We start from the raw sequence: 27,675 nt of genomic DNA on the forward strand, positions 1-27,675 counted from the left end.
GTAACGACTGTAACACCTCTGCTTTGGCGTTCCTTCCATGGGACGATAAGCTTGTAACATCTGTAAAGTCATTCCCCTAGTGTTTGGCCCATGCGGACCGACCGAAGGAAGGGGGGGGCGGGTAGACTCAGTAGATCACCTATAGATTGTTATCTACAGAGACTGATTGGACTAATCCAATGGCCCTCCATGGACTATCAACCATGGGACCGACAAACTATATCTTCCTCTATATCAACACTTAGTGGGGGATGACTCGACCCTCGTTTTGTCATGTTACTATCTTTATGACAATCAACCGAGGGAATGAGATTAGTATCAGAATATTTTCTATAACGTGCATAGATAAATCTCTCTCTCTCTCTCTCTATTATAATAATTATAACAAATCGTTTTTATTGGCTCATAGACATTAGCAAGTTGATGCCCATCTTGTCGCCTTGGACATTTGGTAATGATTCTTGCTTTGTATAATTCAATTTTAATGGACAATGGAACAAAAAATTGATGCCCATCCACTAGTAAATAATGAATCTGCACTACGGAGACAAGCACTCGCTAGTCAAACCAGAGAAATAATAATGCACGGATTAACTCCATGCAACATCTACACACTGTTAGGAGCACAAACAGCTAGATAATGTAGCTACAAAGATGATCTGCTTGCCTCTAAACTACAACACGGTACTGAGCAAAGATCTGAGGTGGTGCAGGCAATGACCAGCAATTGCTGTTCCTCTTCACCAAGAACTAAGATTCCACGGTGGTGTCAGGGTCAGCTATTTCCAGTGCATGTTGGAGAAGCCCTGCCGGTTGCTGTTGTTAAGTGTCCCAGTGCTCCCATTTGTGAGGACTCGCAGGCCTGCAGGAGGATTCGCTTAAGGTGCCCCGTGTGGGTGGTTGGACCGCTGCCTGCCGGCGACCTCCCTCCTGGAGAATGCTTTGCAGGGGCAGATGCCGAATCCAAGTCATTAATCTGCTTTGACTCTTTTTTCCCACCTGCCAAAGAACAATGAATTGCTTCCGTTACTGAATTTACAAGCAACGATTGAGAACCAACGATCGAGTCAGCACATTGGTGATTTAGATTTAATATGCTGTGCTTTTCGTAAGGTTGTTCCTTTGTGACTTACAGACCATATTTCGAGTCGGATACAATGAGGGAAGGCTGCATACATTGACCCTCTTCTGACCCTGTATTGGTGGGAGTTTCGTGCTATGTTTTTTTATGCTACGCTTTTTGTAGTAAAAAAAAAAAACTAGGATAACTTCTAAATGGCCACCGACTAATCATCTTATCGGGAAGGATTAGGAAAAATGGACAGAATTGAAGGGTTAAACTGGTAACTGAAAGTTTGTAGAATTAGAGACAACTTCACATGCATCTGAGCTGGGGTGCAGGATAAGTTCTCAACAACAATAAGTTGACAGATTACAAGCAATTTTGAAAAAGAAAAGGGTTGACCCGAGCAATTTGTCATGGAATGTCAAAAAGGTGGTAAAATTGAGGGAATCAGCAATTACTTAGCACTTATGTATAACTTATATTGCAGTAATGTTGATTTTAGAGGAATTTTAAGGAAGAGAAAAAGGGGCAAAGTAGAAATGAAGAAAAATCTAAACCAGACTTAGTAGCTCATATAATGTGAAGTATGCCAAAGATAAGAGAAATATTATGCAATAGAAGCAATGACAAACCTGGACCGCGGATGCAGCTGTCAAAAGTCCTGCAACTCCACCACCTAAAACACGTCCATCGGGACCAGCCAGTGAAACACTCAAGCCACCCGTTCGACTATGCTGACCACCAACCACTCTCCGTGAGTAGAAATGATCCCGATAATGATAAGATTTCAAATTGTCCCTGCATAAGAACGTATACACACGTGAGAAGCCAGAGAAAGAAAATAGAGAGTCAAATATCCTGAATACTGAATGTCAAAGGGAGACAATATACAACGGGATTATGAGTTTGTCTTTATAATCTTCAGGTGGAGTAGGTCTCTGAATTACAAGATCTGATAATGACAATCACATTTTTGGCTGGTATTCTAAAAAGACATGAAGGAACACTGTTTAATTAACAAGATCGATAGTTATTTCAGCATAAAAAACTCTTCTTTTCTATTTGGCCGGCCAAAATGTCATATGCATCCAGGACACTTTCTGGTCATGTATATGGATTAAATTCACAGTCATGAAATGAATCTACACAAATCAAAGGAAACTAAATCTTATAACTTGCCAATGGTTATATAGCTTTTGAAATTACTCAAAACTAAGCTGTATCAGTTATTAAGTAACAAACCTCATAAGTTACAGATCCACCGGATGTTGATGCCCGACAAAGAGTTACATTTGATATAGCACCATTTGCCGAAAGGACACATATGGCACGTCGTCCATTCTGAGAAAAGGACATGATTTTGGATGATACATCCTGAAAATATAAAATTTAGAACGATTATTATATCATCCCTTGTGTATCAAGATCTTGCAGAAGTTCATGGACCTTCTTCTTGGACATCCAATTTCAGTGAGGTATTTGTAATCAAGATCGTCATCATCAAATCCAAACAAAGGCATTTTAAAAATAAAACAGAAAATACTAGCCTAAATTGTTGTGCTCCAGTTCATGTACTTTATGCATAAAAGCGACTGAATAATCTGAAGCATTTGGCAACTAGTCAGCGGGAAATTCAAAGTTGTCATAGCCATCATCCAAGCTTTTTGCTATGAACAATGGGGCCAGTTTTAGAGCACAACGTATAATCATTAAGGTTCTCAAGAATTTAACGATCATAAAATAAATTATCAAATCAATGTCAAGATTCTGCAGTTCTTGATGCCTGATTCAACTCAAAAACAAAAAAAAAAACAAACAAACAAACAAACTAGGCCAGAGCAACTTGTCTTAAGAGGCAAATTGGCAGGTAAATATCTGCATGGTTGAAGTTTAAGCTCATGCAACATGTCACATGTGTGGTTCATAGCCCATAAGATCAGAAACAAAGAATCAGGGATGAGCTTCCAAAAAGTGCAGTCATTTCCATGATTTTTTATAATAACTGTAGTAAAAGAAATCTATATAAAGGATGTTAAGACATCCAAGAACAGTGTGATGCTAGCTAAAAGGAAAATATTGCTAGCATTTTACCCATTTCCAAATAAAAAAACAAGCTTATCATCCAAAACATAAGATACCTCTCCAGTCTTTACTGTAATCACATGAGGAGTAAACCCAACCCCTGCTGATCCTGCAAGTTATTTTCTTGTTACAAGAATTAACAATCTGGATTATAAGTAAACTATCCAAAAATTTCAGGATCAACTGATATGGATGATCAAAGACACAACAAACATCAGAAGCCTCAGAAAAATGTAATGTACACAAACTGTGCCGATACAAACAGACTATACATGCTCACTTGAAAAATTTGCAAAAGTGCATCTAATTTAGACAATCATAATTAACAAAATAAATTACCTATGGTGACAGAGATAATTATTTCGCTTGCCAAGAGAACAAAATGAATTATAATGTGCTCGTAAAATGAATCCAGCAAGTTCAACAATAAACATGACATTACCTAACAATAGATCACATATGGAACTCTTGACTATAAGCTAAAGTCTACCAAATATTTAATAACCAGGTCGACGTCTTTTTCTGGGAAATGCACGACTAAATAAATTTATGTTATACAATCATATTTTGCAGTTTAAAATTTCAACTTCCAACCGTTTAGTGTGGAAAAGATCATTCAGTATATGGCAGACTTCATTATTAATAACAAGAAGGGAGAAGGCATAGAGGTAATTCTCCAATGGGTCATTTCTGGACTGTCAGATCCCCCAGAAACTCAAGTCCTGGCAGTACCCACCCCTTTGACATAGTTCCTATGCTTCCTACACCATCAAAAGGCTCAGTTTCTATATCCTATAACAAAAATAGTATAACTCCGATGACACAGATCAACAAAGACCGATTAGAGATCCTATCCATGTTTCATTAACGATAATGAAAAAGTTCATCAGAGCAACTGATACGATTAGACATATAAATGCACATATATGTCACCGATATGATAGTTTGGAAAAAAAATTCAAAGACCGATTAGACATATAAATGCACATAGAGGTCTATTATGATGAATACGATCCTAACAAAGTGGAGCAACTGAGATTACCCAGAGCAAGCATCTGCAGCTTCTTGCCAAAACCTTTTGGCAGGCCCCTTGCTTTCTTTATAGTATCTGCTGAGACCAATGTCACGGTGTTAGTAGCCTCTGTAGAGTGTGAGAATCCACCAGATCTGGGCAGCAACGGAGCGGCAGTCGGTACAGGGGTCAGGGCAAGGGCCATTGAACCGTCAGGACCATATTTCCTCGGTCGCCTGCGCTTTCGTTTCACAGGCTCCTCGATATTGATGTTTAGAACATGTACAGGCATCGCCGAGGACATTCCATCAGGTCCTCCTGCACTGAATCCACCTCGTGGGGATTGCACCGGACACTTGTGCATGCTGACGTCGAAGGATTCCCTACAGGCCATGATTCCCGGTTTGGAACTCACATCAACGCAACCAAACAGCAGCTCCAGAGGCCATCACTGGGAATTCTAGTTCTACTCTTCATTATTATGATAGATCATCACGGTCCACAACCATTTCCAGTCTAAAAAGAAGAAAAGAAAAACAAAATCTTAGTCTATTTCCACCGAAGTCTCGAAATTTTACTGTTCAAATCAAGAACTAACAAGATCAGGAAAGCAATATTTACCAAATAAATCACTAACAGGAAGCTTGAAAATACTAGCAGTAAACGGCTATGGAGAAAATCCAATCTTTTACCTAGACTTACAGCAATAGCAACAGGATCGAGCTTCGATTAACAGTAGAAAGCAAGAAGTGACAAAGCAAAAGAAATACGAAGCAACAAATAATGAGTTAAACGAGATAAAAAGGAAAGGCCATGGCAGCATAATAAAAACCCTAAAAGTAATCAGGATCTACCCAAAAAAAAAAAAGTCAGGGGAAATACCCTACCACACCATCGTCTCTGGATTCTTCCCAAGATTCCAGCCTTTTTTGTTTTCCAATTTCGCTGAAAAATCATTAAATTGCCTCTAATTCCCAAGAAAATTACGAAAAATAGGAGAAAGCGGGGAGGAAAAACGTCAAAGTTTGGTAAGAGAAAGGGGCGGAAATTCGCTGACCCGTTTGACGGAGAGCTCCAAAAGCCAGCATGCCAAAGACAGGAAACACAAGGGCGGAAATCGAAGCCTATTATTTCTCCCACTTATCTCACTTTTAGATTCTTTTTCCTCCTTTTGAGGGAAGGCATTTGCTTTCTTTCCTTGCAATGATCGTTCGAGAAAAAGCCGAGGGAGAGAGAAAGAGCAGAAATATTACGGTTTTGTTGCCTCGATTTTTCCTCTTCCCGTGCAATTGTGTGACTCCGCATCCCACCCCCACACAGTAATTATTACCTACTCTGAACTGGCGACTCCGTAGCTTGACAATAGGCCAGCATTTCGGCTGCTTCTCTTTTGCTCCTCTCAACCAATTACAGTTACAATTACAATTAGCATTTCTATTTATCAGCTTAGGAACACTGCCGAACAAGAACTCCGTCTCACATTTGAATCAAGAGCACGATGCCACAACTCTCGACAAATCAGTCCATCTCATTACACTACACCCATGAGAAGCCAAATAAATGAAGTACGATTCCTCATGTAATTCTGTGACATCAATTGTTTTCGGTGAATGCATCACCAATACCTACTAAGCTAAACAATACTAAAAAGACTCGTCTTATTACAACACATTCATCGCTTAGCTCTTTGTTTCAGTGAATGTATCACCGTTACCTACCAAAATAAAAGCCAAAGCATATGCTTGCAGAAAACCTGCAGCAAGAGCCTACATCTTAGCTTCCTTGTCCTCGTATTCGGCTTCAGGAGTTTGGTCTCCGCTGCTGCCGGCAGATCCAGAACCAGAAGAACCTCCTCCGCCTTGTTGCATATGCTGTCCGATCTTTGAGACAGCCTTGTTTGCAGCATCCATCTTCTCCTTTATTTTCTCCACATTGTCTTCGACCATTGCAGCCCTCAAATCAGCCACAGAATCTTCAATCTCTCTGGCAATTTCTGCTGGTATCTTATCTCGGAACTCCCCAAGGCTCTTCTCGATACTGTAAATCGTAGTGTCTGCTGTATTTTTGACATCGATCAGTGTCTTTCTCTCCTGGTCCTTCTGAGCATGAAGCTCTGCCTCCTTTACCATTTTTTCTATCTCCTCTTCCGATAGCCCACCCGAGGACCTAATAGTGATCTCCTGTTCCTTGCCTGTTGCTTTGTCCTTGGCTGAGACCTTCACGATCCCGTTTGCATCGATGTCAAAGGTAACCTCTATTTGGGGCATACCTCTTGGTGCAGGAGGAATTCCAGTGAGCTCAAACTCCCCAAGAAGCTTATTATCAGAAGCCATTTCCCTCTCACCCTGCAGTACTCGGATGCCGACCTGGGTTTGGTTATCAGCTGCAGTAGAGAAGAGCTGACTCTTCTTGGTTGGAATGGTTGTGTTTCGGTTGATAAGCCTGGTAAAGATCCCTCCGAGGGTCTCGAGACCAAGGGAGAGCGGGGTGACATCAAGCAGAAGAAGCTCCTTGACATCACCTCTCAGGATGCCACCTTGTATGGCAGCTCCCATGGCAACAGCCTCATCGGGGTTCACACCCTTGCTAGGTGTCTTCCCAAATATCTGGCTGACGATTTCCTGAACCTTTGGGACCCTTGACATCCCACCAACCAAAAGTACTTCATCGACTTCTTTTGCCGAGATGCCTGCATCTTTCAGACAATTGCCGCACGGGATGCGGGTTCTCTCAATAAGATGGTTAACAAGATATTCAAACTTTGATCGTGTCAGTGTGATATTGAAGTGCTTTGCTCCAGAAGCATCAGCAGTAATAAAAGGAAGGTTTATCTCCGTCTGCGTGGTTGATGACAACTCCACTTTTGCTTTCTCAGCTGCTTCTCTTAGCCTTTGTAATGCCAATCTGTCTTTGGACAAATCGATGTTATCGGTTCTTTTAAATTCACTGACCAGATAGTCCAGCAATGCATTGTCAAAGTCTTCACCACCAAGGAATGTGTCCCCGTTGGTAGCCTTGACCTGGAAACAGAAAATCACATTATAAAAAATGAAAAATGATAACAAAGAATTTAGACAAGCATGTCAAGGACAAACCTCAAACACCCCATTGGAGATTTCCAGGACGGAGACATCAAAAGTACCACCACCCAAATCAAAGACGGCAATCAAGCCCTCCTTGTTGTTCATTCCATACGAAAGGGCAGCAGCAGTGGGCTCGTTGATAATCCTCAGGACCTCGAGCCCAGCAATCCTCCCTGCATCCTTTGTTGCCTGACGCTGTGCATCATTAAAGTATGCAGGGACAGTGATGACTGCCTTTGAAACAGATTTACCAAGATAAGCCTCTGCTGTTTCCTTCATCTTAGTGAGGACGAATGCACCAATCTGGCTTGGCGAGTATTGCTGACCATTCATTTCAACCCAAGCATCTCCATTGGGTGCCTTGACGATTTTGTACGGCACCATTTTCAGTTCCTTTTGTGTCTGGGGGTCATCAAACCTTCTTCCTATCAACCGCTTGGTGCCAAATAAAGTGTTTGTTGGATTTGTCACAGCTTGGCGCTTTGCCGGAGTACCAACCAAAAGTTCACCCTTCTGATTGAAGGCAACAACAGAGGGCGTGGTCCTTGCACCTTCTGCATTTTCAATCACCTTTGGACTCTGATACAATCATCCAAGATATATTCATTTTATTAGAAAATCTTTGGACCAGGCAAAAGTTCTAAGCACAAGAGATAATTTCAACAACATAATAAAGTCTTCCTAGAACTTGTACTAGTTCCACAATCAAGAAGGCCCTAAAATGGCCCAGTATAGAAAACAAAACATGTAAACAAAGGTGTACCTTTCCTTCCATGACAGAGACACACGAGTTTGTGGTGCCCAAATCAATCCCGATAACATCTGAACTTACAGGCTTTGAGCTGCAAAAATCAGTCAGTTTAAAAAGATCAGATGCAAGAAGGCAGTGGAACAACTATCAGACAGGCATATAAATTAACAAAAAAAGAGGATCTAACGAAAGGTGAAGAGGCCAAATTGCGTTACCTGAATGCTCTTGCAGCAGCAGCCCATCTTTGCGTTAACGGAGTGCCATGTGATGCCTTCAGAAGATTAGAAGTCTGGATATACAGAACAACAATGTGAAAATGTAGACCGGTGAAGAACACGCATACAGAACAAAACTTGCACAACCACAGATAAGCTGAGCCCCAGAAAGATTCAAAACTTTAAGCTTGATATTCTACAAGGTTCATAAAGGATCATTGCAATCATTTCTGCAAATTGACACTCACTATGTCCTCGAGTAAAGAAAACCAAACAAACATCGCCAATTTTGAACGGCTTCATGCATCCTTCGGAAACCCCAATCACCCGCCCAATATTTTGATGTCAACCAAGCCTCCAGATCCGACCACACAAACAGTAAAACCTCATACATAATCTTTCACGGCGGTGACAAATTATATCGATTCGGACAGGAATGGCGAGAGCTCACAGGGTGTATGAACTAGAAACTAAATGACCTCTACACCCAAGACAACATATAATCCTGTCATGAAAAATGAATACTGCCAAGATTGTGTTTCGAACAACAGATTGACCGGTCATATGCCATTCACAGAAGGAAAAACAAAATCAAAACAACACCAAATCATTTCGCCAGTCTTGGGTTTAAAAATGATAGATCAGATTAGAAAAGGTTGGAGTTCTCCAGTAGAAACTCGATAGAAGAGGGTGTAGCGAAGGACCTGCGGCAGAGCGGAGGTGACGGCAGAGACCAAGGACCTGGACCTGGATCTGGCCATCCTCGAGAGAAGCACGTAGCCGATCGCCATCGAAGAAGAGTCGAGAGCCTCGAAGAGAATGGGGGGCGGAAGGAGGAGGGGTTTGTTTCTTGAGGGCGAAGAGGAGTAATATAAAACCCTAGAGAGAGAAGTAAACCCTCGAGACGGCGGCGGATGCTTGGAGAAGGGGGCGTGCCATCACTTCAAATAAACAGAAGAAAAAGGTGGGGTTGGAAATAGCTGGAAGGTTCTAGATGACTTGGCGGCGCGCGGGTTCCCTCCTCCGTCTTCCATTTGATGGGAGTACGTGTCCATTGGTGGATCAATCACATCAAAGCAGGGTTAAATGGAATCACGATTTTTCTAACAAATATTCACATTTTAAGTATTTTCTTATACCATTTTTTTTTATTTTTTGAATAGTATTTTTAATGTAAAAAATACTTAAAATATTCTTTTAAAAGTTTTTTCGCTATTTTTTAATCACTAGTACAGATTGGCTCGTTTATAGTACTTTTAATTATATTTATAATAGTTTATTAATATATTAAAATCAATTGTTTGAATTAAAATTATAACCGAAATATGCTAAATCTGAATACAACAAATATCTTCAAATTCAAACAAAACTAATAATCAATTCTAATACATTTTAAGTTTTTCTTTTTTTTTAATAAATATTTTTTAAATGTAAAAAATACTTAAAATATCTTTTAAAAGTTTTTCTGCTATATTTTTTATTTTTTTATCAGTTTTCGTAACCTTTAATTTATTTAAATAATTTACAGTATTATCAAGTGGGTTTTATTGAAGTCGCCAAAAACACTATAACAAAAGAAAAAGATTTTGATGCACAATCGGTATTCTGAATTGACTGTTTTCATGAACTATTACTATCTATCTGTCGTCTCATCTCTTCCATCTTTGCATCGCTTTCCGTGTGAGTGCTGCAAAGGTACGAATGAGCTCTTTGCCATGGCCTTTGCTGGAATCCTAAAGGTGTAGGAACGGGAGAAGAGCGATGACTCGATGGTAAAAGTAATCTGCAAGGCTCCACCATGTCATGTTGATCGCAAGTAGAAGCGCTCGTCGACCGAAGCAGAGGGAAGAGTTGGTTCCGCATGGGGAAGAATGAATGTGTTCGCTCTATCCGCAGGCATACATGATGGGAAGAGGACACTATGGAACTTAGCAAAGAAAGGAACACGATTTGACTTTCAATTGCAAACCTCCAGCCACACTTGAAAGGGAGAAAGGATAAGAAGGAGAGGAAGAAATTAAGATTCCTTGCTTTAGCGTTCAATTTTCTTTTCTTCTTATGTGTCCCGGCGATGGCTACACCACTGGTTTCTTTTGGGGTTAGAGCTCCACTTCAAGCCAACCACTGGTTCACTTTGATTGATGTTGATGGCTACATCTCCCACTCATTGCATAGTTCATAATATTGTATATGTTGATCATACTCTTAGAAATTTCGATCCGAGTATCCCAAGATTTTCTATTGGGCGAGCAACTACTACTGGATTCCCTTTTTCTTTTCACTCAACTGCTACGTTTAAATAAAATAGGAAGACGGTGTCTCCTCCGAATGTAGCTTTCTTGCAAATGTACACACAGCTCAGCCAATAATTCAGCCTTCAATTCTCGATGAACAGATCATCCATCCATTCGTTGTCATATAATTATTTCCAACACAATGGTTCTGCCACATATGTTCTTCAGAAATCTTTGAGCATCCTACAGCCTCTGGGAAAATGATTTGTGATGCTCAAACCATCCTCTCATCTTTTTGTCCTTTCTTAGTTGCAGGTTACCGATGACCGTCTCTCGGCATTGAACCGTAGCAGGAGCTTAACCAGAGCATGAAAGATGCAGTGAATTCAGTCTCTTTCTTTGTATGTGAAAATTACGCTCTGTCTCTCTCTCTCTTTGGATTTCCTTTGGTGAACACATTCATGCACACAAGCGAAGTGAAACCCGGTATAGGCATGTAGTGATCAATGATTGATACCTCGGGAAATGTTTACCGCAGTGGAATTACTCGCTGGATATGAACTCCTCCTTGTCTTTTGTTTCTTTGTTTCTTGCGAGGAAAATGCTCGGCACATTTCGGCAAACAGCCATATATAAATAACACGCTTTCTCTGTGTTCTGTACCAACTTCCTCTTCCCCCCCCCCCTCTTTCTACATCAACGCCGCTTTCCTCATCTCTCCGGTGGCCATCGGTGGCCAGGAAGCTTCATTTGAGTGCGTCTTCTTTGGTCTTTTGGTTTGAGACTTGGAAGTCCTCTGTTTCGTTGCCAGGCGCTGGAATACTCCTCCAGAGGCCGAGCTGGTGGTCGCTATCGAGAGTAGCTAAAAGATTGCGTTTTTAGACGCAGAGAGAAGGAAGACATGGTAAAGGCGGCATCTTTATGTTTTCTGACGCGCTTTCTCTTCGTCTTTTATTGACGGATGAGGATTTGAGTTTCCAGGTGATGACGAGCCCTATGTTTCGATTGGGGAACGAGGACACGGGTCCGCCATGGCTGCGGCCGCTCCTGAAGGCGAGCTTCTTTGTCCCCTGCCAATTTCATGGGGATTCCAACAAGAGCGAGTGTAACTTGTACTGCTTGGATTGCATGGGGAATGCGCTCTGCTCCTACTGCCTCCCGGGCCACAAGGATCACGACGTCGTTCAGGTTCTTTCTCTTGCTCTCTGTCTTTATTCTCATGGAAAGAGAATTTCCGTTGAATCCGTCGGTAATTCTTGCGTAGATTCGGAGGTCTTCGTATCACAATGTGATCAGAGTGTCGGAGGTGTCCAAATTCATAGACATCTCTTGCATCCAAACCTACATTATCAACAGCGCCAAGATAGTGTTCCTCAACGAGAGGCCGCAGTCGGGGCCCGGAAAGGGAGTCACCAACGCTTGCGAAATCTGCAGCCGCAGCCTCTTGGATTCCTTCCGGTTTTGCTCCATTGGCTGCAAGGTTGGATGCTTCCTCTTCCTCTTCCTCTTCCGAATCGTTTCACATCTTTAATCCAAATCGATCTCAACGTCTATCGCCCCCTGTATATCGTGGTGGTGGTGTTCTCAGCTAGAAGGTATGAGGACGGACCCAGAGCTCACCTTCACCCTCCACCCCAAGCCTCGCCGCGAGCCGATGCATGGCTCTGAATCCGACGAGTCATCGACCGGTCGAAAGCTGCGAAAGACCTCAGGCATTAGCAGAAGCATCACCCAACTCCCTGCAGCGAAATGGGGCAACGAAGGTAGCAGCATCTCTTCCGGGACTCCTCCCATCGTCATCAGCTACCGGACATCCCGACGGAAGGGCGTGCCCCATCGGGCTCCATTCTAAGGTTGTGGATATGTACCGTGAATATATAACACCATAGGAATAACGAAACCAAAGTGTATGGTTCTTAGTTTCTTCTCCTTCCCATTTGGACATAATGGAAGTGTGAGGAAGAAGTGGGCTTCATGCATCTTATATCGACTAGGATACGTTCATCTCGAGAGATACAAAGTTTGATTCTTTGAGGCTAAAGAGAAGATGAATCAGCGAGCACGATGACATCTTTGCAAGGAGTTGAACCTAAAAGCTCTCATGAGATAGGGTGGAAAGGAGGTCTACTGTGAAGAACAAGATGTCTACCAAGCCAACAGATGTTGTGTGACTGTGCCACAACCACCGGTCGAGCTCCGGTACATCACATCGAGCTGTGGCTCGGTGGAGACGCATGCAGGAGCCACCACAAGCAGGCCAGTGATCGATGGGGACCTCTCTCTCTCTCTCTCTCTCTCTCTCTCTCTCTAAAGCTTGAACCATGTGTAAAGTAGACTTGTTTGCTTGTTGTTTGCTTGTCAACAAACGTGGCCTCCGAATTCTCTAATCCTCCCCATGTAAAGAAGGATGATGTGATGAGGCAAAGAGTATCTGGTTTAGCATATGCGATCAAAGTGTCTTCTCCAAAGTTGAGGTAAAGAACGAAAGACGAACTGAAATAGAGTGCGCAGTTTTGAGGTTGATGAAAGTCAAAACTTTGACGTCAAACAAGCGGTCAACCTCCCTCCTCCAAAACAGGAGCAGGAGAAAGCCTTTCTCTCCCAGTCGAAGAAAATGGAGACCCAAACGAGCCTTCTCTGCCCCCCCAGGATGCAGTGAAGACCGAATGGCAGTGACACGGTACGATTGCACACGCTCGTAAGCACGAGTCCAAGACTTCCGAAATCGACGTAATCTACATAACAGATAGTCAACCTTAAACACTGAGACAGCAGCGTGTGGCATGGTGGTAGGACGATGGAGGATGGGCTGCTGCATGCGTGCTAAAGTGAGACAGAGAAGAACAAGATGGTGTGCTCTCGCAGAGAGGGGATGGGGCACATCACGTTGGCCATGCATGTAATCTGGTTCGACACCATCAACACGCATACAAATATAATAAGCACATCACGCAAGCCATGCATGTATGTATGTAATCTGGCCCTGTCACCTCTCCCTCCACAAACCTTAAACCGCGCTCTGCTGTGTACTCGAAAATTGTGATGCCACATATAAGAACAAAGAGCAAGGAGGTGCAACTACGCAACCATGATCAGAGTACACATCACATCCATTGAATGCATAGCTTGGACAAGAAGAACCAAAAGTCCACTAGATAGATACAACAAACACCCTCGCTAAAAGATTTGAGTCATCTGTGATGCAATGAAATCAACCAAAAAAGGGTAAAAAAAAAAAAACACTCACAGACTTGGCACCACAAACTGAATCCTGCGAGATCAAGTTCAACTGCACTCTGCAAGATCGAAATCTTGGCAATAGTCCTCTACCGAAATGACTTGGATGGTTCTCTCAGTTACCCGGATTAATTCAGAAAGCTGGATCATCATTATAAGCTGCAAATTCTACAACCAACATATTTATGAGAGCAAGAGCAGCTACACTTCATAAATAGCATAGCCGACAAGCTGGCAGTTCTATACAACATTTAACAATGGGATTAATGTCTTCATCCAGACAGAGACTTGGCTATGGAAATGGAATCGGAAGTAGAATTCACCAATCACCATAACCCTGCACTGTCTGCAACTAGCAGTCGCGAACAGAATCAACAGAAAGGTTTGCCAGCTGAAACATTTGATAACTTAGAAATACGATCATCTTACCAACTGGGAGAGACGAGCGGTTCAGTTAATGCAGTGAGTTCCGCCATACCAGTAGGGTATTGGCTTCTCTCAAACTCCGTGCTCTCTGATAATCAATTTCTGCATCTGAGAATGATAGGCCTAGATGAGCTCGCTTTCCAACATGGTGGTCTGGGGCCCCCAGGTCATTTTCCTCTCCACCATTTGTATCAGGGTTGACATCCAGTAAAGGAGAGGTATCTTCGGACTGCAAGTTTGGTTTAGGACCTGGGCAGCATTAAAGTTATGGACGCATTAGATTTATACAGAAAATGAAAAAAAAAATGATGATGCAATAGATGTGGTATTCTGTAGCGTCTGTCTTTTATGGTCTACACTCCACAGTTAAATTTTGGGAGTTAATTTTTAGTCAGTAAATAAATCAACTTCAATCTCATTATATTGCCAACTTCAATATAATTAAGATTACCTGCATACATGTAGTTGCGGTCAGATTTGCAATCAACTTTGACTGCAACCTGAACTGTCATTCGTTTTGGGCTCATAGGGTCCAGCAAATTAGACACCATTTTACCTTTGGCATCAAACTCAGTCATGGGGCACTCTTCCATTCCGATTTTACTATTTGCAAATGGAGACATGCTGAAGGACTCATCAAGTGGATCAGATAGCTCCACATAGTTTTGTGTCATGATAATCTCATCTGCACTGAACCCAAATGATGCTCTGTAGGCTTCAATCTCTTCCGCATCTTGTTTGCAAGTTTTGTTGTGTCTGTTTCTGCCACTGGAGTAAACATCAGCTTCCCTGGAAATACTAAGCCTCCCTCCGGCATGAGGAAATGACTGCTGTGCCTGGTCCAAATGAAATTGAGCAGATGTTGCAGAATAAAAGAAGCTGGCATCAGGACACATAATGAAATTTCTAGTTGTAGCTGAATCAAGTCCAAACAGCTTGGATGATCTATTCGTGGAGCAGGGAGAGTCACGTACAGATGCAGAAGCATCCCACAGTGTAGAAATATCCTGCTCGGGAAAAGGTGAAGATAGCCCAGTTCTAGGGGTTCCTGAGGCAGGTGATATAAGGCTGCTTGAAGGACTTCCAGGATAAAGCGAATAATTCAACCGGAGATCACCGCCAACCCCATAACCCGATGGCAAACAAGGCACACCATTCTTTTTTGCAGAACTTTTAATATCCAGAGATGAAGATAGAAACCGTGCAAAAGGCACATCTGGAGATGAGGGAGTTGTAAGGTGAGCTAGCTCGGGTGGAGGGGTTAGTGGAGCAGTTGATGGCTCCGTTGTGAAGGTAGAGAATACAGGAGGTGACACCAATTGAGTTTCATGAGCATATGGCCCAGTTGCAAACATGACTGATGATGGTCCTCCAGGAGAATTGGCTGATATTGACAAGAAACAGTTGGGTGATTGGGCAGTTGACTGGAGTGCAGAGTTCGTGAAAGATGCTGGTGATGAAGGCGGGGCAAGAATAGACAAGTTCAGTGTTGTATTTTCGTTAGAAATTCCAACAGATTGAGGCCCACTTGCACGAGTAGTTGATGCATTTCCATCTGGAGTACGGGATGCTGGAACAATCCGTTTCCCTCTTTTACGTGATCCAAAACAGGACAGTCCACCAAAGCAGCCACCCCAGCGACTCAGCTGGCACAAAAAAAAAAAGAGAAACATGCATGAGTTACATAAAATAATGCAAATAAACAAACCTGTATTCCAACCATGCATTTGCATAACTTCAACTAAATCAATTATGGGAGGTAATGTCCAAATGGAGGATAATCATACCCGGAAGTACCATGCATGTTGATTATCTAAAGAATTAATATAGTTTACTTCGAACAACAAATTATAGCCCTAACTTTGCTTCATTATCCTGTTGTCTAACAAGAATGTGCTGTCTATAGATGCATTTGTAGCCACCAGTTATCACTTTTCAATCTAATCTAATAACTATTTTGAGTAGGGAGGAGGATTTGGATCCACTTAGGATGCTAAAGGGCAAAAGAAGACTATAAAGTTATTGTATCACTATTCATACTACAGTAAAATCACTGTTAATCATGCAAGATAGCAAATACTAAAAACCAAATGATAAGTAGATGTACGACTTCAATCAGTCACATTAAAAATCAAACAGATTAAGCTTAAAAAAGGAAAATGAGCCAACCAGAACCAACAAAGCAAGTCCAGTGATGACCTAATCTATAGACTAAGGACTTGATAAAACACAACTTGTAGGCCCCCTTCTGTTGAGATAATGGCTGTATTTCTTAAAACGATTGACCAACCACCAATACAAAGAAACATGTCCAATACTCGGTGGCACATTGCTAGAATGAGACAACATAACAATGCATTCAATTGACAAGAAAAAAAAAACACAAATCTCATCTCTAACTCGTTTACCAAAAGAGATTCAAGAGTATCTATTTCAATTGAGAACATGGATTTTGCTCTATTCTATCAAGAAATGCAGAACTAACAAATAGCAACCACATGTTTTATCAATAAAAGCAGAACTAACACATAGCAACTACTTATGTTCCAACGATGAGGGACTAAAAGAAATAGGATGATATTTGCTTCTCAAGAAAACATTTGATAGAACACATTTGTTCAGTGCAGACATCTTGTTCACTGTTTTCTTGGATTAATGGGAAATAATAATGGGTAATGTTTCGGAGAAAGGCAACAAGAATTTGTGAACCAAACTACAGATACGATGAAATCTGAAACTTGAATATACGCTCGTGTTCCAAAGACTTCATAAAAGCCTTGATGACTCGACGATTGGCTTTGCAACAGTCTAATAGAACAGGTAGACACCTCAGTTAATTAGGTAGGATAGTGAGGTCGAACACAGTCTAATAGAACAGGTAGACACCTCAGTTAATTAGGTAGGATAGTGAGGTCGAACGCAACCAACAGTTCATACAAGAAAAGGTGGGCACCACACCATCAGCATAATTTGCATTAGTCTGTGATGTGTGATCACAGATAGACACACGCAAACACAATATAAGGGCGGTATTTTTCCATCAAAGTAGCACCTTTACGAAGATAATTTTGTGGATCCCAAACGTCAAATTGGTTAGCAAAACATTATCCAGAATATTAGGTGGATGCTCCACAGACTAAGTTAATGGTAAACGAAAAGAGTTTGAAGATCCAATACTAAGGCAAAACCTGTCTTATTTATCCTTCAAAAGATAAAGCCTTGGACTAATCACTTTTGATCACGAGATCAGATGTCAGTTTCCTAATTCCCAGCACCAAAACCCCACTTTGAAGTTCTTCTTTTTCTTTCTAAAAGACATACCTATATGTATTTTTAAGAAAGGTACTGATCCACCAAAAAACAAAAAAAAAGAAGGGGGCAGCATTTAGGTAGATGATGCCAAAAAAGAGCTGTCATCCACACAAGACGAGCAAAATCTGTGCATCGAAGCCCTAGATCTGACCACCAACGCCCACGACGAAACAATGGACGCGCGACGTGGTCTCCGATCTGTTTTTTTCTTTTCATGGCACTGCAATTGCTATCAAACCGAATCCAAAACGCACAAAGAGTCGCTCTAAACCTAACCATTCACTAGAAAAGAAGCAGAGCAAGCTATTAAGCGAAGATCGAGAGAGCGAAGAGGGCGAAGCGCATCATACGTACTGTGTCCTGAGGACCCAGCCTCGGTTCCACGGAGCCAATGCCCGTGGCTGCCGCAGCGCTGATAGTCGCCGCCGCTCCCCCACCGCCGTTTCCGGCCATTCTCTATCCGCGGCCGCCGCTGCTCCTGCTCACATTGTCGTCTCTCGAACGAGCAGGATCTGCTCTGCTCCGCAGATGATCAGATTCCTCGGAAGAGGAGGAGGAGGAGGATGAGGAGAAGCAGAGGCCTTTGCTAGTTTGCTTTGCCTGGGTTATAGTTCCGGGCTCGAGTCAGGACTGAGGAAGAGAAGCAGCACAAGTGTCCGTAGGTCCCGCCGTCCCTCCTCTCTCTCTCTCTCCCCTTCTCTTCGTCTCTGCTCGCTTGCTGTGTGCTCCCACCGCCTTCGTCCACTCTCCTGTTCGCGACTAAGCGCTGCCTCTTTCTCTCACTCTCTCTCCGCGTAGGTGCAGTCACTTTCTATCATTCTCGTTCCCTTTCATGCCGTTTCTTTTTGTTTCTTTGCCTCATTCCTCAGACTTGTGGTGTTTGCTTGCAGGTGTGAGCTAGAGATGCGTGAGATCAACCCCAAGAGATGGTGGGGCCCGGCAGATATAGACTGGGGTATAGCGTTGTGTTAGTTCCGATTAAATTTTGCCGCTAAGGTATTATTATTATTATTCAATATTACTATTCGTAACTTACTCATTACTCTTCATAATCTTATTTTTATTTTTTTTTATATTTTTAAACTAATCCTTCCTAAACGAAGGAAAATATCCTCCTCTTCCCTTTTCGTTCTCTTTTTCTTCGTAACAATGAGGTGACAATGATATCGGAAGAGATCGACGATGACAACAATGGAGGGGAGAGCATCGACCAAGCACAGGGTGACAAAGAGTATGGGAGACAGAAGCATCGACGAAGCAGGCCACAGGGAACTAGTAAGGAAGAATCACTGATGAAGTGTGGAGTCATAGGAAGCATGAGAGGAGAGTTCATTAGCAAAGCATAAAGCGAGGGGTGGGGGACGACATCAATGTCGGTAGGATACATATGATGATAATTGTAAGGGTTGTGAGGAAGGAAAAAAATATAAATTCAATAATAGTGGGCTATAAATAATAAAGTATTATTTTTTTAAGGGATTATCGATTGTAAAAAAGTGCTCTAAATAATAAGCCTCTTATTATTAATAGCAACCGAGGTAACTTACTAACGTTATCCTTCGACTCATATTACCATGATGCCCTCGTTGATTAGCCCTCGAGGGTGCAAAGTTGATCGGTCTTTTGACTTGTCTTTATTCACAACTAGTAATAACCCCTATGTAATAAATTCAAGATAATAATTTATCTTTTGTTATCTTTTATAATTATATGGGGGCATTATATCATGTAAATTAGGCATATTTTCATCATCGGTTAAATCCATGTAAATTTTTTTTGTTTGTTGAATGTTGACATTATTGTTTGTTGAATGTTGCAATAGCGATCGAAATTCGATGGCTTTTGTCTACTTTGGTTGATTATTAGACTACAAATCAAGTCAATGGCTTTTGTCAAATTTAAACATAGTGGAGAAGATTTTGGACATCCGAAGACCAAGTGGGACTCCTCAACATGATCTCTATTACACCCAAGTTAATATTGGTGTAACCTAAGGGAATATTAAGTGTAACATAAAATATTTTTTAAATATATTTTATTTGACGAATAATAACGTAGTGATCAATGATAGAGGATTTTTTTAACCTTCTTTTATCTATTTCTTGTAAGTATTTAAAAAAAAAATAGCTTTGAATCGTAGGCCACAACTATGTTACTATTTCCGAGAACGAATTAGATTTATACGTGATCTTTCCTTTTTATTTTTTCCTTTCTTTACGAGACGTCTATGATTAGCAAAATCTTCACACAGCGTAATTTGATTCGCAAGGAAATGATTGTAGATCAATCCATATTATTATCAATTTCTTTTGTTATTTTTAATGAAAGATCAATCCATCTTTGTAGTTTGTCGCTACATAGGCTCTCTTTATCATCATTTTATATTATTATCTATCTATCTATCTATCTATCTATAGGCGTTCCCACCATGTCCTACTTCATATCATACATATTATTATCTCCTTTGGAAAGCAAGCTTAGCTTGGGAGCTTTTACATGTGCTCAAGTCCTTGCAATCCTTTGTTATATTTGTTTTCTTGGAGGACTTGTTAATATGAATTATTATTATTATTATTATTATTATTATTATTATTATTAAGATGTGAGGGTTTGAATCAGTCAAATTGGCAAGACAATTAGATTGGACTTGTTAATATGAATTAACCTAATCCGTTCTCTTTTTTGAGTGTTGATGCTATAATGTATTAGCCTATTAGGCCCTTAAATTTATAAATTAATTTTACTTTGGAATATATATATATATATATATATATATATATTGATAATTTATCTAAAAAACACTTCATTATAATTATTTTTGAGCAGAGAACATCTCTTTTCTTAGAATTTAGGACCCAAATCTTTTCAAGAATGTATGTATATAAGCAAAACAATAATAATATTTAATTACAAGCAGAGAGAGCAAATATTTCTTTTTTTTTTTTTAGAAGAAGAAAAAAAAAGAAGAATTAGAGAATAGTTTTGTTATAGGAAAATTAGAGTCGGCGGCGGCGGCGGCGGTGGTAACTCGGACGATGTTGTCCGCTACCGCCCGCCGACTCGTAGAAGCTGGCCATCAGGTCCTGCAGCTCCATGTAGTGGACGGAGGGGTCGCTGCTCCTCAGCCGCTGGAGCAAGTAGATAAAGAAGTCGATGCCGCACGCGACCCGCAGCGCCCCCTCGTATGCGTAGCCGAACTCCGGCACCGACAGCCGCAGCAGGTCCTCGAAGAGTGGGTGGTTCAAGAAGTTCGCCTCCACCTCGAACCTCTGCACCGCCGCCCCCTCCGTGCCCACGCACACCCAGATTCGGCCTTCCGGCAGCCCGCCCGGGAAGCTCCTGCCGCCACCGCAGACTACCATCTTCTTCACCAAGCTCGTCATGCCGATCCCCATTCGCTGCACAGTACTGCCGCTTCCTATTGGACTCGCTAATGTTGAGGAGGAGGGGAGGGGTGGTGCTTTTATATAGGTAGAAGGTCAGGAATCATGCATTACTTTATTCCGACGCCTGATCTGAAAACACTGCATGTTCCAGTAATCAATGTAGCATTGACTCAAGTAGTACAACACGACTGGGGTTGTATGGATATCTCAAGAATTCCGACGTGTGAAGGCTTCGTCTTCCTGCACACAACGCGGAAGCCACTGGCGGTTCATTTTGTGCTCACTTGGGAGTCTCCATGCACGCATGCAAACAACTGACGCTACGAGAGGAGGTCGACGACTGGATTGTATTCTTCTTAGAATCCGAAGCGTCGAACTGTGATTTCGAACCCCTGATGAGGAAGAAGCATCTCCGACAACTTCATCGTTTCACTTTGGCTCGTGTGGGACTTCGCGGAAGGGTGTTGCTGTGGGGAATGGAGGAGGAAGCACGTGGGACGGGCGAGAGGTCAAGCCCGCGGCCAGCTAGCTTGGTTGGATGGAGAACTTAAAAGCGTGTTTCATGGAGACGGTGAACGTGAGAGATCCAGCGTAAGAGAAGAAAGAAACGCGAAGGGAGCAGGAAGGTGGGTGGCGTTTAGGTCGGTAGGCGATGCGGGTGGTTGATGGAAGCACCGGAAGGGCTTTCTCGTCTCGCAGTTGCAATGCCAAGCAAGCAAAACCCTGCTTGAGCTGGTGCAAACATATATTATATCTTGTCTGAGACAAAACCCAACATATAAGCATTCTATTTAAGGAGGTTTATTCGACATATATAGATAAGCATTTGGAAGAAACTGATGGCCACCGGCACAAAGTTAAATGCATCACAATAGCATTGCTCATCATCACTAGGTTTTTGACTCCCTCGAGTACTGCTGGCTAACATGAGCAGATAAAATCTCAGTATCACCATGGAAAAGTAACCAGTTATTGACGGAAAGCAAAACAGGAACAGCCTTTGCACACAGCTGCCTTGCAACTTTTTAAGATCAGAGGCTTTACGAACTCTAAGCATAAGATCTTATTTCAATTTGTGACCGATGGGGCAACCATCACCTTGAAACACAACATAGATATACATGTATTGTAAATTCCACAACAAAGACGAGAGTAGGTATCATATACATTTGAGTGAATACATAATGAGTGACACCACTTGGACGATGGACAATTGCAAATGATATATGATGAATTCTGAATGCAGTTCAGTTACTATAAAGAATAACACATGATGCTTGCTCGAGCTTTAGCAGCAAGCGTTCAAACAAACATGTCTTACGGCAGAGTGGTAATCGACACAACATTTTATTTGGGGCATTGTGGCTGAAGAATCAACCGGTATTTCTCACAGCTTACTAATGGTGGCTTAGGATGTAGCAGCTTTGTATGATGGATTGAAAGGCACCTGTTCAGCACAGTCCACATTGTCTCCAGAGAATTGGCGCCCTACTCCCATCGAGTCCAGGTAATATTGGTAATGAGATATGATATTGTTCATGGGATCAATGTAGCCCTGGCCGCAAATATTGTCTCCATACAATATATTCATCGTAAGCCCAAAGCCAGGTAACCTTTTCGACAAAGTGTCATTCTTTGTGGGCTTCCAGTTTCCAACAAACACATCATGGGCCGAAGGCTGCTTCTTCTTCATCGGGGTCATCCACCTCCAGATGGCAGCTTCGAAAGCCAGGGTAGCATTCTGCTCCAGGTATTCTGGATGGCTCAACAGATCTACCTTTAGAGCATCACCAACAAGTCCATAGTTGTAGTTCCTGAAAGGCAATGATTAGATTCGGAAGCTTTCGATTTATTTGAATCCGGCAATGAGCTTAATGACCGCGTTCCATCCTTAAACCAAACACAAACTAGAAGCATATCTTTGACATACCAGTACACAGGCAGAGCACCACGTCCATAATATTGAACTCCATCGATACAGGGATAAAGGTAGTTTGGATCACAGTAGTCTTGACTTGGGCTCATTTCATGGTTATAGCACAATCCCCATGCTAGTGGACCGCCAGTGGCAACACCATACCCACCTATAACAAAGATCATCGGTAACGTATATACGTAATAAGAAAATTATTAAAGTAGCTATTGACAGTCGTTCCTAGATATCTGAGGTATCATCAGCCAGAATGCAGCCCAGAATTAGGTACAGTCAATAACTCTCCACGATCAGGATTCCATAAAGATTAACATTTTTTTCAACAGTTCTTTGTACAAGATGTCTGTCCCTTAACAGGCATCACTACATTTAGTCTGGGCATAGCTGCTAGAAGTTCAAGAGGGAGCAACAGCTGCAGGAATACCTTCAATCTTATTTCTGCAGAAGCCGAATTCAAATCCCATCTATCAAAGAAATCTGATTGTGCAGGGAAATGGTGATATTACACACCTATTGGATCACCAAAATTAGCTTTCCTCAGTCAACTTTTGTTTACATTTTCAACTAGAAAGTCTTAACTGAGTAAATATGTGTCCATGTTATTTGGTTCATATATCTCCAAATGTCTGGTTTAATTCTTTCTTCATTCTTGATTTCTTGTTTATTGTGACCAGACATGATGACGAGTGCAAAAGAGTCCAGTTAGGATGCATTTTTTATTATATTAATTTGTCCAATTGTTTCAAATCTACATGTGGTTTATTTCACTTAGGGTTGTAGTTGAAATATTTAAAGACATCAGAGATTGGTTGAGAGAAATGGCATTGTTTGAGTTGCCTGATTATTATTTTCATATGTTTTTTTTCCCTTAATTTATCTCCCTTGTCTTAGATATATGCTATTAGTCTCTGCATTTTTTTTTTTGCTGTGCTCAATTACCCAAGACTATTGTTCTTGAAAACCAAAACCTATATGTATATAGATCTAACTAAAGCAGAAGCCATCGACTGATATATTTCGTCAGATCTGCATAATAGACAGAATGAATGCCTATGATGTGTGGCATAAAAGCAAGGTGGATAGTTATCTCTTGTTCTAAAGACGAAATGCCTAACCAAATAGAGACCCAAAATCTTTCCCTACTGAAGCAGAAACGTACAGCATTACAAAAGATGTTAAATACGTTGATGGACGCACAAAGATTTGGCCAAGAAACTAATATTATGCATGACCTGTTCGTATCGTTCTATCATCCGCCATGCTTTTGGTGTCTCAAAGATTTGCCTTTGGCATAGGTTACAACGGCCGATCCTCTTATTTCTCCTTCCCCTTTTAGTTTCGCATGATTCCAGAACTAGTCAATGCACTGACCCACAATTCCGTAACAATTTGGTACCGAAATCACTCCTAAACCGATGCAATTTCTCATGGATGCAACTAATAGATTCGATTAGGTGCAGCAATAAATTGGGGAGAGAGATGACTTACAGGAGGTCTTGCTGCCGACGTGGCCGAGGAAGGCGGCGACCTCCTTCATTTTGGTCTGCTTGTCGCCGGTGGTACCGAAACCAAGCGGCTCAAAGAGGGCGGCGGCGGTAATGAAGGACTGGAAATCCCAGAAGCCGACGGCGTGGGCGACGGGGGCGTTGCGCTTGCTGAAGAGGTTCTCGAACTGGTACACCTGGAAGTAGTCGGTGATGGTCTCGTTGCAGCAGTAGACGCTCCCGCTGCACTCCCACCCCTTGTCGCACGTCTTCTGCTTCGACTTGGACGCATCCGCCACCGTCACAGCTACTACTAGTAGAAGCAGCAGAGTGGCCGGTCGCGCCATCATCTTCCGCATCCAGCAGAGCGAAGAGAGAGAATGAGGAGGAGAACGGGGCAGATCTAATATAATAGGAAGAGGAGGCGATGTCAGAATGAGAGAGAAGCACCAACCACTACCCAATTGATGATGCGAGACGAGAGAGAGGAGAAGAAGAAGGGCGATGGTGGTAATGGTTATGGCGGACCAAAGGGAGGGAGCGAATGAGAGGCAAATAATGGACTCGAAATAAGAATTGACCGCTACGGCAAGTGTGTCGGTTGGCGTTGGTTGGGTGCGGTATGGGGGATTTGGGGCAGGCCAGCTCGTAACGTAGCTTCTAGAGCTCGTGGCAGTCAATTTTGCTTGACCTAACATTTACTAATTATGAGTATTATAACGACGTAAAAATAACTATCTGATAACTTAATATTATATCATCAATAATCCTTAGATCAGAAAGATGATGGCTTCAATCCTATGATACAATTACACCACTAAAATCATTGATTCAAAAATTCATTTGAGTTTTGAAAAGATTTTATCGGATATGTTAGTTGAATCCGACCCGATATGCTAATCGAACAATTAGAATATGCTTTAATAATTAAAATAATAAAATTAATTTAATTAGATTTTATTTAAATAAAAAAAGTATTATCTTATGCATACCTAAACTATGTGATATGTGATGTACCATATCCAAAATTGATATACTAATTATGTTCTAGATTTATTTATTAAAAACTGATGGTTATCTCATCGAAAAAATTTACAACGAAAATATTAATCAATATTAAAAATCCAGAATTTAAAATATTAACAAATGATATTTTAATTGTTAATAGTGAGGCTCGGATTAAATCTCATCTTCACCATTTATATTTTTTTGGAAAAAAATAAAAAATATTCATTAGCTTAACCATTGACAAAAAAAAAGAAAAATCTAAAATTTTCAAGAATCACATCCCAATCCAACCGAATGCTAATGCGTCAAATCACATCTGCTATCTCTTTATTTCCTATTTGTGCCGTGAATCGCTCCGGTGCTGCTGTCACAATGGGATTGGTTGAAATCGAATGCTTGCGATGGGACGAGAGCGACTTGTGAACCGCTTTCTTTCGTTGCCCCGATGCGAAGCATCAACCGAGCCACACAATCGATATCGTCATCCAGCTTCATTACTGCGGATTACGCCACGTAGAGCCAAAAAGGTGCTTAAGTGGTAAAAGATGTGAGAAAAAATATGCTAGGCTTTAATTTACATATTATTTTTATCTTTTTAATATTTTAAATTTGTATTGAGATCTAAATTCATTTAATCTAATATTATCGACGAAAATAAAAATGAAAAATAAAAAATGATTTTAATATTTTAATTAATGATAATAAGATGCAGCGGATGATTACTGTATCTGTGGATGCAGTTATCAAATCAAATTAATTTTTACCAAATATGGCAGCGATCGATGAGAGGAGAAAGAAAGAAGGTGCCCACCTAAATCAAATTCTCACTGAACTGATCCAAACCGATTCAATGAACCGGGTCCAGAGAATATCGAGTGGGAATGCACGACGGACGATCCACACGCATCCATCATAGTCGTACCAAACATTGTAGCCATCCCATCGCCACGTGTGCCCTCGTGGTTGGCCTCTCATTCCTCGTGTCTGGTGTGGTCCATCTGGACCACTGGTTGCTGCAACCTTTTTATTTTTCCGTTCGCCGACTCCGTCAACAACGGCTTCCCAACTCTTAAACCACATGCTGCTACACACATAAAGAAGAAGACGCCGTGACAGCGTCAACAAGCCCAGTAGTAAGAGAAGTAAAAAGGACCCCGTAACTTAATACTGCATCACAACTTTTAAGAGTGGGTCAATGATGGGCATAAAATAGTACAAGTCTCGATGAGGCAATTAAAATGAAAAAGGACGGTAAATGTTTGTGTAAACTTGACCCGGCAACAACGAAGTGAAGCAAAAGGAAAACATAAAGAGTCACTGCGTCGGACACAGATCTGAATCCTCTTCCTCGGATCATCATCATCACTTGATCCTGCGGCAGAGGGTGACGCCGTCGCCGACGGGGAGCTGGCAGATCTCGATGCGGGGGTCCGCCGCCAGCGCGTTGTTGAGCTCCAGCACGAAGTCCCGGTAGTAGCGGATGTACTTGCGCATGGGGGCGTCCGGCGGCGCCACCACAGACCCGCTCCACAGCGTGTTGTCGTAGGCGATGACGCCGCCCACCCTCACCAGCTCCAGCAGTCGCTTGTGGTAGTTGATGTAGTTGTCCTTGTCCGCGTCCACGAAGACGAAGTCGAACGACCCATGGTTCTTCTCCTGCGGTTCCCAGGATCCCATTTCATAACTCGTCGATCGACCTACAAACGAATGGCGGAAAGATAGATCTGGATCGAGGACGTCGACTTACATCTTCAATCATTTGATCGAGGACAGGGAGGGCGGGGCCTTCGCGGAAGTCGATCTTGTGGGCGACGCCCGCCTTCTGGATCACGGGGAGGCCGATCTCGTAGTTCTCCCGGTTAATGTCCATGGCCAGGATCTTGCCGTCGTCGGGGAGCGCGAGGGCGGTGGCGAGGAGGGAGTACCCCGTGTAGACGCCGATCTCCATGGTGTTCTTGGCGTTGATCAGTTTGAGGAGCATGTTGAGGAACTGCCCCTCGTCGGCCGAGGTGGTCATCAAGTTCCTGGTTGCATCAGATACCACCATGTAAGATCTGGGAGGCAGAGGAGTCTTTCACACAAGAGGAAATGGCAGGAATGCGCGTGCGTACCATGGATGTTTGGCAGTGATCTCTCTGAGCTCCTTCATGGCCTCAGGCTCACGAGGGTACACGGTCGTCTCCAATATGTACTGCGGTAGGATCGAGGAGAAACTTGAATCCGGGATTACGACCGTAAAAGACTCGCGGGGAGAGATGATGATCGCAAGAACAAAGATATGTACCTGATAGAGCTCATCGCTCTGAAGAAGGCTCTTGTGGCCGACTTCCTGGTGCCTGCGGTCGCCGTTCTGGTTCTCCGATGCCATTGCTCTCTCCTTCTCCGATTTGGTTCCGCTGCTTTCTCCGCGTCGCCTGGGTTTGACAGGGGAGAGAGCCCAAGACTT

General features: G+C 42.2%; 7 protein-coding genes across 12 annotated transcripts; 1 reads left to right on the top strand and 6 right to left on the bottom strand.

Moving 5' to 3' along the window:
• Window positions 1–559: 559 nt before the first annotated feature.
• LOC103989963 (AT-hook motif nuclear-localized protein 10-like) lies at window positions 560–5,578 on the bottom strand. Of its 3 annotated transcripts, XM_065115120.1 has the most exons (7): window positions 5,218–5,578; window positions 5,048–5,105; window positions 4,191–4,676; window positions 3,205–3,257; window positions 2,309–2,440; window positions 1,699–1,864; window positions 560–999 (listed from the first exon to the last, which is right to left on the bottom strand). In XM_065115120.1, exons 3-6 carry the CDS (start codon window positions 4,552–4,554, stop codon window positions 1,796–1,798), a joined length of 618 nt encoding a protein of 205 aa, XP_064971192.1. In that variant the 5' UTR covers window positions 4,555–4,676; window positions 5,048–5,105; window positions 5,218–5,578; the 3' UTR covers window positions 560–999; window positions 1,699–1,795. The 3 variants fall into 3 exon arrangements, 2 of the variants coding, with proteins under 2 accessions (XP_064971192.1, XP_064971191.1); XM_065115119.1 differs by lacking the exon at window positions 5,048–5,105; XR_010488205.1 differs by lacking the exons at window positions 3,205–3,257; window positions 5,048–5,105; window positions 5,218–5,578 and having other exon boundaries at window positions 4,191–4,321.
• A 127-nt stretch (window positions 5,579–5,705) lies between these two features.
• On the bottom strand, window positions 5,706–9,136 carry LOC135615974 (heat shock 70 kDa protein, mitochondrial-like). Its single transcript, XM_065115118.1, has 5 exons — window positions 8,914–9,136; window positions 8,210–8,283; window positions 8,007–8,085; window positions 7,256–7,822; window positions 5,706–7,180 (listed from the first exon to the last, which is right to left on the bottom strand). The coding sequence occupies exons 1-5, from the start codon at window positions 8,998–9,000 to the stop codon at window positions 5,927–5,929; spliced, it is 2,061 nt and encodes a 686-aa protein (XP_064971190.1). The 5' UTR covers window positions 9,001–9,136; the 3' UTR covers window positions 5,706–5,926.
• Window positions 9,137–10,659: 1,523 nt separating this feature from the next.
• LOC103989961 (protein RGF1 INDUCIBLE TRANSCRIPTION FACTOR 1-like) lies at window positions 10,660–12,422 on the top strand. 2 transcript variants are annotated; one of them, XM_018827734.2, is made up of 5 exons: window positions 10,660–10,844; window positions 11,255–11,347; window positions 11,425–11,631; window positions 11,708–11,923; window positions 12,032–12,422. In XM_018827734.2, exons 2-5 carry the CDS (start codon window positions 11,345–11,347, stop codon window positions 12,293–12,295), a joined length of 690 nt encoding a protein of 229 aa, XP_018683279.2. In that variant the 5' UTR covers window positions 10,660–10,844; window positions 11,255–11,344; the 3' UTR covers window positions 12,296–12,422. The 2 variants fall into 2 exon arrangements, with proteins under 2 accessions (XP_018683279.2, XP_009407214.2); XM_009408939.3 differs by lacking the exon at window positions 10,660–10,844 and having other exon boundaries at window positions 11,103–11,347.
• Window positions 12,423–13,532: 1,110 nt separating this feature from the next.
• On the bottom strand, window positions 13,533–18,205 carry LOC108953167 (uncharacterized protein At1g76660-like). Of its 3 annotated transcripts, none has more exons than XM_065115123.1 (4): window positions 17,773–18,205; window positions 14,558–15,752; window positions 14,110–14,355; window positions 13,533–14,026 (listed from the first exon to the last, which is right to left on the bottom strand). In XM_065115123.1, the coding sequence occupies exons 1-3, from the start codon at window positions 17,869–17,871 to the stop codon at window positions 14,135–14,137; spliced, it is 1,515 nt and encodes a 504-aa protein (XP_064971195.1). In that variant the 5' UTR covers window positions 17,872–18,205; the 3' UTR covers window positions 13,533–14,026; window positions 14,110–14,134. The 3 variants fall into 3 exon arrangements, with proteins under 3 accessions (XP_064971195.1, XP_064971194.1, XP_064971193.1); XM_065115122.1 differs by having other exon boundaries at window positions 13,533–14,032; XM_065115121.1 differs by having other exon boundaries at window positions 13,533–14,355.
• A 2,054-nt stretch (window positions 18,206–20,259) lies between these two features.
• On the bottom strand, window positions 20,260–21,230 carry LOC135613758 (auxin-induced protein X10A-like). Its single transcript, XM_065110797.1, has one exon. It carries the CDS (start codon window positions 20,811–20,813, stop codon window positions 20,415–20,417), a length of 399 nt encoding a protein of 132 aa, XP_064966869.1. The 5' UTR covers window positions 20,814–21,230; the 3' UTR covers window positions 20,260–20,414.
• Window positions 21,231–21,903: 673 nt separating this feature from the next.
• On the bottom strand, window positions 21,904–24,754 carry LOC135581652 (chitinase-like protein 1). Its single transcript, XM_065115125.1, has 3 exons — window positions 24,226–24,754; window positions 22,735–22,888; window positions 21,904–22,618 (listed from the first exon to the last, which is right to left on the bottom strand). The coding sequence occupies exons 1-3, from the start codon at window positions 24,578–24,580 to the stop codon at window positions 22,213–22,215; spliced, it is 915 nt and encodes a 304-aa protein (XP_064971197.1). The 5' UTR covers window positions 24,581–24,754; the 3' UTR covers window positions 21,904–22,212.
• Window positions 24,755–26,363: 1,609 nt separating this feature from the next.
• LOC103989957 (caffeoyl-CoA O-methyltransferase) lies at window positions 26,364–27,670 on the bottom strand. Its single transcript, XM_009408933.3, has 4 exons — window positions 27,514–27,670; window positions 27,341–27,420; window positions 26,977–27,253; window positions 26,364–26,885 (listed from the first exon to the last, which is right to left on the bottom strand). The coding sequence occupies exons 1-4, from the start codon at window positions 27,595–27,597 to the stop codon at window positions 26,592–26,594; spliced, it is 735 nt and encodes a 244-aa protein (XP_009407208.1). The 5' UTR covers window positions 27,598–27,670; the 3' UTR covers window positions 26,364–26,591.
• Between the last annotated feature and the right edge of the window lie 5 nt (window positions 27,671–27,675).

The sequence above is a fragment of the Musa acuminata genome, chromosome BXJ2-6 (genome assembly GCF_036884655.1).
Source record: "Musa acuminata AAA Group cultivar baxijiao chromosome BXJ2-6, Cavendish_Baxijiao_AAA, whole genome shotgun sequence".
In the NCBI taxonomy this organism is placed as follows: Eukaryota; Viridiplantae; Streptophyta; class Magnoliopsida; order Zingiberales; family Musaceae; genus Musa; species Musa acuminata.

Excerpts from the sequence above, each read along its gene's own strand:
- LOC103989963 (XM_065115119.1), bottom strand. The coding sequence starts at position 4,554 with ATGGCCTGTAGGGAATCCTTCGACGTCAGCATGCACAAGTGTCCGGTG. Across the intron at positions 2,441-3,204 it reads TTACAGTAAAGACTGGAGAG|GATGTATCATCCAAAATCAT; the intron begins GTATCTTATGTT and ends TTATATTTTCAG. Across the intron at positions 1,865-2,308 it reads GTGGATCTGTAACTTATGAG|GGACAATTTGAAATCTTATC; the intron begins GTTTGTTACTTA and ends GTTCTTATGCAG.
- LOC135615974 (XM_065115118.1), bottom strand. The coding sequence starts at position 9,000 with ATGGCGATCGGCTACGTGCTTCTCTCGAGGATGGCCAGATCCAGGTCC. Across the intron at positions 8,284-8,913 it reads TCACCTCCGCTCTGCCGCAG|ACTTCTAATCTTCTGAAGGC; the intron begins GTCCTTCGCTAC and ends CTGTATATCCAG. Across the intron at positions 7,181-7,255 it reads TCTCCAATGGGGTGTTTGAG|GTCAAGGCTACCAACGGGGA; the intron begins GTTTGTCCTTGA and ends TTCTGTTTCCAG.
- LOC103989961 (XM_018827734.2), top strand. Across the intron at positions 11,632-11,707 it reads AGGATCACGACGTCGTTCAG|ATTCGGAGGTCTTCGTATCA; the intron begins GTTCTTTCTCTT and ends ATTCTTGCGTAG. Across the intron at positions 11,924-12,031 it reads TTTGCTCCATTGGCTGCAAG|CTAGAAGGTATGAGGACGGA; the intron begins GTTGGATGCTTC and ends TGGTGTTCTCAG.
- LOC108953167 (XM_065115123.1), bottom strand. The coding sequence starts at position 17,871 with ATGGCCGGAAACGGCGGTGGGGGAGCGGCGGCGACTATCAGCGCTGCG. Across the intron at positions 15,753-17,772 it reads GGCTGGGTCCTCAGGACACA|CTGAGTCGCTGGGGTGGCTG; the intron begins GTACGTATGATG and ends TTTTTGTGCCAG. Across the intron at positions 14,356-14,557 it reads CCGCAACTACATGTATGCAG|GTCCTAAACCAAACTTGCAG; the intron begins GTAATCTTAATT and ends AATGCTGCCCAG.
- LOC135613758 (XM_065110797.1), bottom strand. The coding sequence starts at position 20,813 with ATGGGGATCGGCATGACGAGCTTGGTGAAGAAGATGGTAGTCTGCGGT.
- LOC135581652 (XM_065115125.1), bottom strand. The coding sequence starts at position 24,580 with ATGCGGAAGATGATGGCGCGACCGGCCACTCTGCTGCTTCTACTAGTA. Across the intron at positions 22,889-24,225 it reads CGTCGGCAGCAAGACCTCCT|GTGGGTATGGTGTTGCCACT; the intron begins GTAAGTCATCTC and ends TCTTTGTTATAG. Across the intron at positions 22,619-22,734 it reads GGTGCTCTGCCTGTGTACTG|GAACTACAACTATGGACTTG; the intron begins GTATGTCAAAGA and ends ATTGCCTTTCAG.
- LOC103989957 (XM_009408933.3), bottom strand. The coding sequence starts at position 27,597 with ATGGCATCGGAGAACCAGAACGGCGACCGCAGGCACCAGGAAGTCGGC. Across the intron at positions 27,254-27,340 it reads ATCACTGCCAAACATCCATG|GAACTTGATGACCACCTCGG; the intron begins GTACGCACGCGC and ends TGATGCAACCAG. Across the intron at positions 26,886-26,976 it reads TCGATCAAATGATTGAAGAT|GAGAAGAACCATGGGTCGTT; the intron begins GTAAGTCGACGT and ends TGGGAACCGCAG.